We start from the raw sequence: 12421 nt of genomic DNA, 5'->3' as shown, positions 1-12421 counted from the left end.
GGAGAAAGTATGAAATATTCCACTTCTGCATCCTTGAAAGTGCAGGCGGGGTATGGTCATGTATAGGTATGTGTGAGTGAGTAGTCTGTATTGTAGAACTGTGTCACCTGAGGCACTGCTCCTCTGCTCTAAGCTCTAAGGCTTGCACCTTTTGTATACTGAAAAAGTTCTTCCAAACCATTTGCTTTTGTTACTTTAAGAAGTGGACAGGCTTCTCAAAGACTTGTCTTTAAAATAAATAACTTCTCTTGTCTATGCAAAGACTATTCTGGGACTGGTTTGTTTCTGCTTTCGATGAAGTTAATCATCCAGCGAAGATGGATAATCTAGTGACAATAGTCTGTATTTTGTCTCACTACTCTCAGAGCTTGCTTTAATAGCAGGAAATTTGGAAGAGCCAAAGGGAGAGAATGAAGCCATCTGTAACAGTTTTAGGCCATGGGGAAATGTAACTATCTTATTTTAGACACTGGTAGCCTCAGACAAAACTGTATTCTGCATTTATTTACAAAGTGCAATAGAAGTAGAAATATTACTAGAAGGAAATGGCTGCATGTATAAATGCCCCTGCAAAAAGGAAGCTTTTGTGAGCACGTGGCAAGTGCTGTCTAGTGGGATTTTCCACGTTAGCATCTGCTGCGACTTGATTACTATGATTGCCAGTGTGAGAATGCTACTCAGAGAACTTTTAAACATTTTCAATATACTTTTAACAAAGTGTTGGGGTTTGTTTGCAAACAAAGTGCCTATGGAAATAAAAATCAAAAAGTCACCTACAAACTGAAATACACAGAAATGCAGCCTGTTGTTGAAGAAAATGAATGTTAACAACTACATAGAGTAACCAGCCTACAGGCCAAGTGTTGTGATAAGATTCAAAGGCTGACAAAATTTGAGAAATAAATATTATATTACTTTAGATAGTTTGAAGAAATCCCAGTTCTTTTGCTTGGGCATTAATACTATAACTTAGTTACCTTTAAAGAAATGTTAATTCATTTGAACTAATCTTGTTTAAGTACCTTCTTTAATGAAAGTTTTGCTTGGGCAGGGAGGAAGGAGGGGAGAGGGCTCTTTGCCCATTCCATGGAGTTGCCTGTTAAAAGCAAGAGCTTTGGTTACTCATTCTAGGGTGAAACAGATTGAGGAATGGACTTTCCTGAAGAGCTTAAGTAAATGAAAGATGGCTTTTATTACCTTGTAGTAGGAATGTGGGAAGGAATGATTTCCGAGGAAAGCAGAATTACTTTCTCCAGTCACTTGTCAAACAGGCTGAGATGGAAGTGAGGCTGGATTACTTCTATGTGGGGAAAAAATAAAAAGAAACAAAAAAACTGTAACGTAAAGAAAATTGTAATGATTTTTAGATGTGCTAAATAGCTTAGCTATGTATTGATTGAGTGCAGAACATAAAACTTCTCTCGTGACTCAGATTTTATTTTGTTCAGCCAAGTTTTCATATTATTTTGTGCTTTTTTTTTTTCTAATAGGCGCCTCTTTTGTCAACACTGTAATTGAACCACTGAATTTCTGCCAAATATGGACAAATAAAAATAAAAATAAAACCTGCTTTCTGTTCTGCTTTAAGGTGATTAAAATGTGATCTTAGTTTCTGCTTTGTTTCAGCGGCAGTAAAAGATCCGCTTGCTGTTTATAAGATTAAAGAGATTGCATCCCGTTGCCTTAAGCGCTTGGAGAAAAGCGGACCGTGACGCTTTACATGTCTAGAACTCCTGTAACTCCTGTACACTTACTTGCAATAAAACCTTTTCCCTGTAGCCCAGCCGTTGTTTTCAGTGCCGCTTGTCCTTTTTTCTCCAGAACAAGAACTCCGAGGAGCGCTCCGCAGCCTCGCCCAGCACCTTAGGGTTACGTTTTGGGGGTGTGGGGTCAGCCCGCCTCAGGCCCCGCCTCCCGCGGCCGGCCCGCCCGCCCCCGCCATCTTAATCCGCTACGCGGCGCCGGGGGCGCTGTGAGCGGACACCTGAGAGGATGGCGGCGGCGGCGGCCGCTGCGGGCGGCGAATGGTTGGTGCGGGCCCCCAGCGCCACCGAGCTGCTGCTGGCGGCCGTGTGCTGGCTGGGCTGCTACTGGCTGCTGCGGCCGAGAGCGCCGCAGGGCTTGCCGCCGGGCCCCGCGCCCTGGCCGCTGGTGGGCAACTTCGCCTTCGCCCTGCTGCCGCCGCCGCTGCGGAGATGGGTGCTGGACGCGCGGGGCGGCCGCGGTTCCCCCGTCTTCTCCCCTCACGTCTTCCTCACCGGCCTCACCGAGATGTACGGCAGCATCTTCCGGCTCTTCGTGGGCAGCCGGCCCTTCATCGTCCTCAACACCTTCGGGGCGGTGCGGGAGGCGTTGGTGCAGAAGGCGGAGGTGTTCAGCGACCGCCCCTCCGTCCCCATCGTCCTCATGATCACCCACAAGAAGGGTAAGGGGCTGCGGGGCTCCGCGCTTCCTCCCGGCTCGTCCCGACGTCCGGCAGCAGCGTTCGCTGTGCTGGCAGGGATGCTGCGCCCATTAAGGCGCTGCGGTGGGGTCGTGCCGCTCGGGGTTTAGCTGCATCTGGGAGCTGATTGCTGCTGGAAGGTGCACGAGGTTGTCTGAAAACACAGAATCACCGAGTTTGCAGGGCTGCTCTGTCTGTTTTCTGCCCCACCTGTATTTGTGCGGGTGTCTGTTTCAGATTCCTAGCTCTTCGTTGTGTAAACAAAATCCTTTTAATTTATTTTATTTTATTTCTAGGCTTTATCCCTTCTGACCCTGAGAGGTGCTGTAGTTCCTTCTTGCTGTAGTCCACGCTCGCATAAAAATTACTTTAAAGGGAGTACATGACAAAAAGAGGAAATGCGTTCAAAAAAATCATTTTGGAAGAAAATCGTAATACAAGAAAGCAATCTAAGATAGATGATTTATTTCACTCTTTACTGCTACTCTGTATAATGTGAAAGAGAGAAGGACTTATCTCAGCTGTGTTGTGTAAGGTGCAAATAAATCATTGTGTTTTGAGGAGAGCGAGCGGAAGCATTCAAAATGGCAAATAACCACATTTCAGCAACTGAAAAAGGAAAGGACTTCTTAGCAGAGTGGGACCTCAACAGAGAACATAAATGCGATGTGGTTCTTAAGCGGAGATGGCTGTATGCACGTGTGCAGAAGGAAGAACATGATTGTAGGAAAAAAAGTCTGTTTTTGATGTATTATTTTTTATTTTAGTAAAGCATTTTTGTATTCTGCAGCTGGGAAGGGTAGTGAAGACCTGAGTGCTAGGGAGGTTGGAGGCTGTCAGCACTTGTAGTCCTGCCCTGTGCATGGGCATGCAGCAAGGCAGAAGCTGAATGTTCTCTGTCGTGAATCCTGTTTGTCAGTGCTGCCAGTATTTCAGCAACACTAAACCAAACAGTGAGAAATTAAGGGGGTGGGGGAATAACCTTGGGCAGAACTTGCTGTATTTGAATTTTTCATGTAAAAAAGGACTTTTGCTTGTCTGTGTGTTCGTTGCTTTGTTGTATTGGAAGGGTTTTAATTCTCAGCTGATAGAAATTTGCTCTAAATGAGCATGAAGTCCTGATAATTCTGAGTTCTTGTTGCTTCACAATTTATTATTTCATTTTCTTCAAAGTGATTTCCATGCTACATTCGTGTGTGCTGAGTTCCTTGAATTTTCAGTCCACACAGATTACAGAAAACAGTTGAATGCTCTTCTGTTATTGTTGTCTGCCAGTGATACAGTTGGCAGATTAGTTACCTCTGTTACTCTAATTGTACTCTCTTCTTTCTCTGTAATCTGTTTCTCTCCTTTGTTACACTTTTCCAATTTGCAAATCAGTTCTTGCAGTTCTGCAATAGTGAGAGGTTTGGGAGCTTCAGAAGAAGTGCTGTGCAGCCTCTGTGCATGACTGCTGGAAAGGCTCTGGTAGTGAGAAGTTATTGCCTTGGTTAGGAGAGCCTTTATTACATCTGAGGTAGTCAGTCAGTTTTTTTCTGTGAGGTTATCTGGATCCTGAAACTAACTTTTCTAGTGACAGAAAAAGACTGTGTATGTGTAGTCCATTTTGGAGACACTTCTTATGGGATAGAAACAGTGATAAAGCATTGCTTCATTACAAGAAATCCACAGGTCTGTCTGCAGCAGCTGACTTGGTTTATTGGTTATTGGCCAAATGCAGCCCCTCAATAAGCCTCTTATTTCACCCACCCTTGCAACTGCTTGATGGTAGCAGCAGTAATGGGAAATGTTGCTTGGGAAAAAGAAAAAAAGGATCTGAGAAGTTTTGGTTCTGTTTTAAAAGTGCTAGAGAATAGCTAATGGTTTTGTACAGAGGCAAAGTTCAGCTGATGGTCATCTTGCACTGACTCATCATAATGCTCTGCTTATTTTGGCTAGGACTTTCAAAACCAGGTCATTCATTGGAATTTTCATTATTTTTCTGTCCAATAACGTGAATAGAATAGATAATGTGATCAGAAAATCTGGCAAGGAAGATTAGTCTTTATGTTACACTGAACTATTTATACCTCTGGGACTGCAAACCCTTCAGGAAACATTCATTTCACGGATCTACAGAGTTTTGTTTGTAGATTTCTTACCAGTTTGTTGGGGCTATGTACACGAAGGCTTTAAGAGAAATGTAGGTGGTGTTGAATATGGAAAAATCATGCATCCCTCTGTTGAGGATTCTTTATGACCTTTTCCATTTTAACACGGTGTTGAAATTTGCATTTGATAGAAAAATTGATGCGTTTTTTATAAAGTAACTTTTTATTTCTGGACAAAATTGATGATGTTGCTGTATTAGGAGAATGAAAGCAACATTTCCCCTTGTTTTGATGACTTTAAATATTCTCGGGTTAACTGTGGAGTATTAGAAAGAGCTTATTTTGGTTGTGTGGCAGAGATGTTTCTGCTTGTAAGAGAAGCTTACAACTGAAGCTCCTCAGTTGAAGCTGAGGAACTGAACTGTATTTCATAGTGATTTAATCTGGCAGAACATTTGCCTGGAGGCACTGAAATGTAGAGATGCAAATCAGGTTGTTGCCAAGTGACTCTGAATCAGTCTTTGCTTTCCATGTTTGTTTGCAGCATGTGTATCTTTGTGGTTAAAAGCAGTACTTACAATAGAACTATGTACACACACAAACGGTGAGAAATCAGTATAATAGAAAAGGAAAGAATTGACGTTTTAATGTCACATTCTGTCTTGCTCAAAGCATCTGCATTGTTGCGTCTGTGGACGCTCCCCTAGCTCCAAACTTAGTGCTCGGGGCAGTTGCTGTGTATCTTCTCCCTTCCTCTGGCTTATGGCTTGCATGCCTGTGTAACTGTTTCCCCTCTTTCCACATGAAAACAGAACAGTTTTGTTTCAGACTGTTCTTTTCCCTTTCAGGTGTTATTTTTGCACCTTATGGCCCTGTCTGGAAGCAACAGAGGAAATTCTCTCTGTCAACACTGCGACATTTTGGAGTAGGAAGACACAGCTTAGAGCCTAAGATCATTGAGGAGCTGAAGTTCATAAAGGAGGAAATGCTGAAGCATGGGAAGGATTCGTTCAATCCCTTTCCAATTATTCGCAATGCGGTGTCCAACGTTATCTGCTCCATGGCCTTTGGCAGACGTTTCAACTATGAAGATCTGGAGTTCAAGACGATGCTGAAGAACATGGCCCGTGCTCTGGAGCTAAGTGTGAACAGCTATATGATCCTGGTCAACATCTGCCCGTGGCTGTACTACCTTCCCTTTGGGCCTTTCAGGGAGCTTAGAAAAACAGAGTTAGACATCACTGCCTTTCTAAAGAAAATAATCGCACAGCACAGGGATACGCTGGATGCAGCAAACCCCAGGGACTTCATTGATATGTACTTCCTCCATGCAGAAGAAGAGAAGAAAAACAAGGAGAGCAGTTTTAATGAAGACTACCTATTCTTTATCATTGGAGACCTGTTCATTGCAGGCACAGACACTACTTCTAACACAATATTGTGGTGCCTGCTCTACATGTCCCTCTACCCAGAAGTACAAGGTAAGACTATTGTTGGTGTTTTTTAAACTCCACTTGGATTTTCATAATTGAAAGCAAGCAGCAACACTATAGAAATCATCAGGAGTGCAGCTACATATGTATGTGCAATTCAAAAAGCTGGTATGTAATAAAATATATTTTTCTATCCTACCCTGCTACGATGATCTTTATGTTAGTGCTGTATATTATCTATCTAAACTGTCATTTGTGCTGTCTCTATGCATTTCTTCTGTTTTGGGACAACTTTATATTTTCCAAGCAACTCAAGGGGACCTTGGCATGGTGGCTTGGTGGTTGTTTTTTGTTTGTTTCTTTCTTTTTGGCAGTTGTTTGATTCCAGGCTTACAGTAGTAATGTAGTGATATGCAGTGGTAAGGAGGTTCCTGAACATATATGGAGAGTCTGGAGAAGTGAAGCACTAGCCGTTGTAGAGGGAGGTCAAATCAGAGCTTCCACATCACATACTGCAGTTGCTTTACAAATTAGCTGATAGAAACTTGTTTACAGTACGTAACTCTGCAGTAACCTCTTCAAATAGGTCAAGATCATAGTTTATTGTACAAAGTCAACACAAGTTGTTGAGCAAAGATTGCAAAATAGGGTATCAGTTCTGTATATACAAGACAGAGTTCATAGAGAATGAATTGCATGGGCTCCTCCTAACTTTAATGGTTGTGTGTTATCCCTGCTTGTCTTGATATATAGTTACAGGAATTAGATGTGTTCTAAATTACACAGGTGAGAGCTGGATGGGTTTTGTGTGCTGAATTCGTTTGTTTGAATCCCCCTTCCCTCTTGTCTGCTGTGTACATGTGCTAATTGTTTTTCTTTTTAGATTTCTACTGCTTTTACTACTTTTCTCTAATTACCTTTTTCCTTGTGCCATGGCTGGTGTTAAACAATATGTTTAAGTTCAGTACCCTAGAGCATATATATCACTTAGCTATGTAATATAATTCTCTTACTTCTAATGTCCCATTCTGTATGTGTCCTGTTTGCTTGGGACTTAATATGTGGACCTTATTTTTCTTTCTTTCCTCAGTAATTTTTCTCTTATCTCCTAAGGGAAAAACAAGAAAATGCAGCAGTGATAAGTGCAGGCAGATACTTTCTGGAAATGCAAATGAATGGCTAGCAGCATTTGGGCTGCTCTCTAATTCCACGCATCTTCACAAACTCCTAAGAAGTGTTGTTTGTGATAGGACAGTGGTATGACATTTGGCATGAAATAGAAAAATTAAGGGCATTGACTTTCTTAAAAAAAAAAAAAAAAAAAAAAAAAATCCTCATTTAAATTACTGTGGACATGACATGCATACCTGAATGCGTGGCTCTGATGTGCCAGTAGAAATAAATAAATAATAATGAAACAAGTAGCAAAACCCACAGACAAGTTTCCAATGGGCCACACCGTTAGCTGATCTGTTACTGTTAAGCTATGTCTTGTGTTCTTTATATGAGAACTTGTTTTCTTAAGAACCCCAATAGATGGCAGCAAGTGTTCACTCATCACTACCTGTATGATCTTTCTGAATGCTCCTCTGTCTCTGAAAACAAACTTTTTGCTTTGAGCTTTCATTTAATCTTGAATCAGTGCCAGAGAGAAAAGACCTCAGTTCTATCAGCAGCTTGGTTCTGAATCTTGGAAAAGGCAAGCAGGTCAACCACAAAACGTTCAGGGTGTCAAGGGTAAAAAAATGAGAATGGACCATCCAATCCAAGAGAAAGACAAATCTTGCATTTTTGCAACTTCTATTAACAGACCTTTTTGTATGCTGAACAAAATGTGAGATGTTTCCTGTGGGGAAAGGGACATCTTATGCCTTTCTGGGTAAATGAGAAATAGCTGAGTTTAGGTTCTGTGAGTAGAAAGCAGCAAACAGTGAAACAGGAGTTGCATGGCTTTTAATGCCTGCAGTAACAACACCAGAATTCCTGCTCCAGAATGAGGTACCCAGAGCAATAACATTTAAGGCTTTATCATCTCTTTATCACCTTTTCCAGTTCTAAAAACTGACCTATAAAGGGACCAGAGAGCAGCTGGGTCATGTAGTCTATGCACTTTTCATTTGTTTTACTTTTTAAAGATAGGCCAGACTCTTAATGTTTGATCTACTGTATAGTTAAACTGTTAACTAAGATTACAACTACATTTGGAACTGAAACAGAACTTTTCCTATGCTTAGCCAACACAGTAGCACTGTCAGTGTCTGTCCTCTCGGTAGCTTTACTCTTGGCTGTTGTCAAGATTGTACTTGGTTAGTTTCTTCGTTACTGAGACTTTTCTGTAGGCTTATGCTGCCATAGTTATTTTGGCTAGAAAATCATGTATTGTAGTCACTTTTGACAAATTTATGTAAACACTGAGACACAGATGAGCAAAATTGAAACTGTGCCTTCTCACATATTGTACTTTTGTTCTTTTTCATCACTCTCTTTGAATAGAGAAAGTTCACGCAGAAATTGAAGCAGTTCTAGGACGTGACAGAGTTCCTTCTCTTACCCACAAAGCTCAAATGCCCTTCACGGAGGCGACCATAATGGAAGTGCAGAGGATGACTGCAGTTGTTCCCCTTTCTATTCCACGAATGGCTTCAGAAACTGCTGGTAAGCATTTGTAGAGACTTAATACATTATTTCTCTTGTGGGTGAAGATCTGATGGGACATATGGTGAGAATCTGCAGAGACTCGTTTGTATATTAAGACCTGTAACTCAAGTGTGTAAAATGCCATTTATATAGAGAGTGGGTGGGCTTGAGATATTCACCAAGGTAAGCAGCATATCTGACCTAGTGTTCAGAATATCTCTCTAATTTAGAGTAATGTCTTTTCTTGGGTGTCAGTTTGTGTTGGCTGATGTGATTCGTGGGTAGTTGGAAGCTGAGTCTACCTTGGTAGCTGGAGTTGGTTTTGGTCGTTTGATAAAGAGGTCTGAAAAACATACTTACAAGTAATTGCTTTGCTGAAGCTTAAAAGGCATATACAGTACAAATAATAATAGATACCTTTTCTGAAGTCCTTTTGTTGCCTGTAGATTTTCATAAACATAGCTGAGAACTGGTTTAAGGCAGCGAGAGGCAGCAGGACTAGGCTTTCAAATCCGTTTCTGAATTGATTGGATTTTTTAATGTTTTGGCTTGCAGAACAATAAGGTGTAACAAGCTTAAAAGACACTAGTCACCTCAAAGCCCTTTAGTGATTACAGTTCAAAACACATGCCTCTTCCTTACCTCCATCTTCTCTGCACTGAGGTTCTGTAACAGCAGAGGACTGGGAGGAAACTGGGTCACATTTCCGTTCAGTAGAATGCATTTCTAATGACTGCCGCTGTGGTTTTGGCATGCTGAAGGGAGGCTCTGGGGAAGAGTAACATGACTGAGGCTTCTCAGCTGCCTTTTCCTTGCAGGGAGCTGTTGCCATACCTTGTTTTTTCTCCAGCAGCTCTGGCTGGTGTGATGGTGACCCAGCTGGTCTAGCAGAGTTCACCTTGTGCTTTTTTTTTTTTTTTAAGTGCTGCAGGGATATACTATTCCAAAGGGCAGTGTGATTGTGCCCAACCTGTGGTCGGTACACAGAGATCCCAACATTTGGGAGAACCCAGATGACTTCCAACCAACAAGATTTCTGGATGAAAATGGCCAGCTAATTAAGAAAGAGGCATTCATTCCTTTTGGAATGGGTAAGATATCCACATGCTGGTTGGGACTGATACTGTTTTATCAAGTGTAGGGCCTCAGAAGCATGAGGTTTAAAAGGACTCACAGGACTCATGCGTTTGGTGGCTTGCAAAATAGGTTGGATTCTTAAAAGCTGCCGTTGCCAAGCAGAAATGAGCAGTGATGAATCCTACTTTGATAATGCTTCTTCTATGGATGTAAGTACTGTTAATACCCAAGCAGTAAAGCTGAGCAAAACTTAGACTTGAATACCAGAGAGTAAAGTCCATAACTTACTGATAGCTAAAGCAATTCTGTATTTGGAATACACTGGCATAGGAATTGCATGTGTGTTAACGAATGGATCAACAGTATAAAAATGACTAATGTGTGTCTTTCTAACTATTCTTTAGGTAAACGTGTGTGCATGGGAGAGCAGTTGGCAAAAATGGAGCTGTTCTTAATTTTTGTAAGCCTAATACAAAGTTTTACCTTTTTGTACCCTGAAAATGCTAAAAAACCATCTATGGAGGGAAGGTTTGGTCTAACTTTAGCTCCCTGTCCGTTCAAAATAATAGCGTTGAAGAGATGATATAACATCACAAATGATCAAACGAAGAAATGCTGTACTTGTAAAGCCTAGCTTTGTTTTATGTCCAGCTTATTTTCTTACATTCTTCCCAGAAAAAACAGAAACTGCATAGGCTTTCATACCAATGAGAAAGATCCATTTGCAATTCTGGATGGAAGATTATTATTATTATTATTATTTGTCATCTGTTGCATTCCACAAATGAACTGACAACATAGTTGGCAATTTGATATTAAAACTTGCTGGGCTTAAGTCCTCTGTTCAGCTAATACTATCTGTTTGTCAAATGTTAATTATGGGAGAATGATACAAAAAGGCCTGTTAACACTGTATTGAATTGTAATTGTTTTGGTGAAAGCGGTATGTGAACATTGAGTTGATCAAATGACTGATCATCTTATAGAAGAATTAACAAATAAGAGGGTATTGTTAGCATTTTCTGTGCATAGAAACATTACAATCATTGGAGTTCAAATAACAATGAATACTTTATTGAAAGAGCTAAACGATACTTCTTTTAATCTTGGAGCATTCTGTCTCGTGGGTAACTTACAGGTGGAGACTGGATCAAATCAGTCTCTATTCCTTGATCCAGGAGCTAATTTCTCTAGCATAAAGCAGAACTCTGGTGCCAAGCCAGGTATCCAAAGCACATCTATGGTTGACAGTGCTCCCTGTTTTTCCTGTGTCACAAGTGATGGTTTGTTCTTTGGCTGCAGCCTGGATGAGACCACCAGCCTGCTCATCAGGAAGGCATCTGCATGGATAGTCCTGAAGCTAGGGCTTGCACTCAGGTTCTTCCTTACAGGCGGTGTGGATGGTACTGCCACAACCTTTTTGGCTTTGAAAACTGGAATCTTACATCAAATATACATATACATGGTGCTATAGATGTAGGCCTTAAAAGTTTAGGCATGGAAATGAGGAATCTAACGTTCCTGAGGTTTGACTGTAGTGGCTGTTTCTTTGTTATCTTCTAGATGGAGTAAAAAAGATCTGTAGTCCGCATAATACAAGTATACAAGAACCTTACTTTTTCTTCAAGCATAATTTCAGTGCTGTTTACCACTATCAAACTGAGCATCAGGGAAGCCTGCTTTTAGGTATTTCAGAACGGGGTGCTCAGTCTCACTGCCTTTTATTTAAAAGGTTTCTCAAACATCTGATGTTTGAGGGATGTGTAACTGTTAACCTTTACATAACTGTTCTTTACCATCCTTCAGCCTCTTCGTATACTTTTTGATCTAGCAGAGTTTTATATTTGATGAAATAAATGTGTACTCTTCTAGGGATGTTTTTTTTCCCCTTACTGGAGATCTAGAAAGTACTAGCGTTCCTCCCAATGCTAAGTTCACGAGGCTGGAAGGTGAAATAAACTGTAAAGTGAAATTGGGAATTCTGTAGCAGAAATGAAACCTAAATTGTAAAAGAAAATTTAGTTCTTAAGCTTTAAGTTATCTCTATTCTTGTCTCCTGTTAAATCTTTAAAAGCCAAATAGTGCCTGGCAAAGACTGCAAGATACTTTGGATTTCAGTTAAGGTTTTCCGTTAGCTGTTTTGAATGACACGGTGACTTGACTTCTGAGTGATCAATTGGTTGTTCATGTACCCCAGCACTTTTGTGAGACCATCCATTTTTTTGTAAGGCTAGCTTTTGACTTTATAGGTTAGCCTGTACTGTGATAGTATTATTACTTTGTATGAGATTTTTGAAAATCCCATAGCATGACAAGACATTGAGTTTGGTACCAGTGCTAGTGAACTTGCACTAAAAGCTGACTGCATTGGATTAACAAGTGCTTATTTCTTTAGCTTTATGTTTTCCAGTGAACAATGTACAGATAGGATTTTTGTCTGGAAATCCTTAAAATAGTATATGCTTAATTGCAAAGCTGAATTAATTGCTGATAATGTTTATCTTTCTGTCATAATGCCTTTTTAAGAAACATAATGATGTTGGTGTGCAACTGATGATTTATATATCTGTCCTTTTAATCCTCAGGACATATTTGAAAAGCACTTTATTTTTTACTGATTCCAAAGAAGACACAATTCACATAACCACATAGTATGGGGGATTACATATCTGTGTTCATCTTGCCTGCTGAGTTTAGTGTGAAATGTCACCTTTGAAAGTTGTCCTCTTACAAATAGTACT

General features: G+C 40.7%; 1 protein-coding gene across 1 annotated transcript; it reads left to right on the top strand.

Annotated features, from left to right (window-relative positions):
- The first annotated feature begins 2151 nt into the window (after positions 1–2151).
- Positions 2152–10663, top strand: LOC136048724 (cytochrome P450 2U1). The gene is made up of 5 exons (XM_065736502.1): positions 2152–2425; positions 5382–6014; positions 8460–8621; positions 9527–9694; positions 10085–10663. The coding sequence occupies exons 1-5, from the start codon at positions 2272–2274 to the stop codon at positions 10261–10263; spliced, it is 1296 nt and encodes a 431-aa protein (XP_065592574.1). The 5' UTR covers positions 2152–2271; the 3' UTR covers positions 10264–10663.
- The last annotated feature ends 1758 nt before the right edge of the window (positions 10664–12421 follow it).

The sequence above is a fragment of the Cyrtonyx montezumae genome, unplaced genomic scaffold (assembly GCF_038088225.1).
Source record: "Cyrtonyx montezumae isolate F1298 unplaced genomic scaffold, pur_monq_1.0 scaffold_2, whole genome shotgun sequence".
Taxonomy (NCBI): Eukaryota; Metazoa; Chordata; class Aves; order Galliformes; family Odontophoridae; genus Cyrtonyx; species Cyrtonyx montezumae.
The sequence above is the reverse complement of the archived record's forward strand: the minus strand, read 5'-3'. Positions and strand labels throughout refer to the sequence as shown.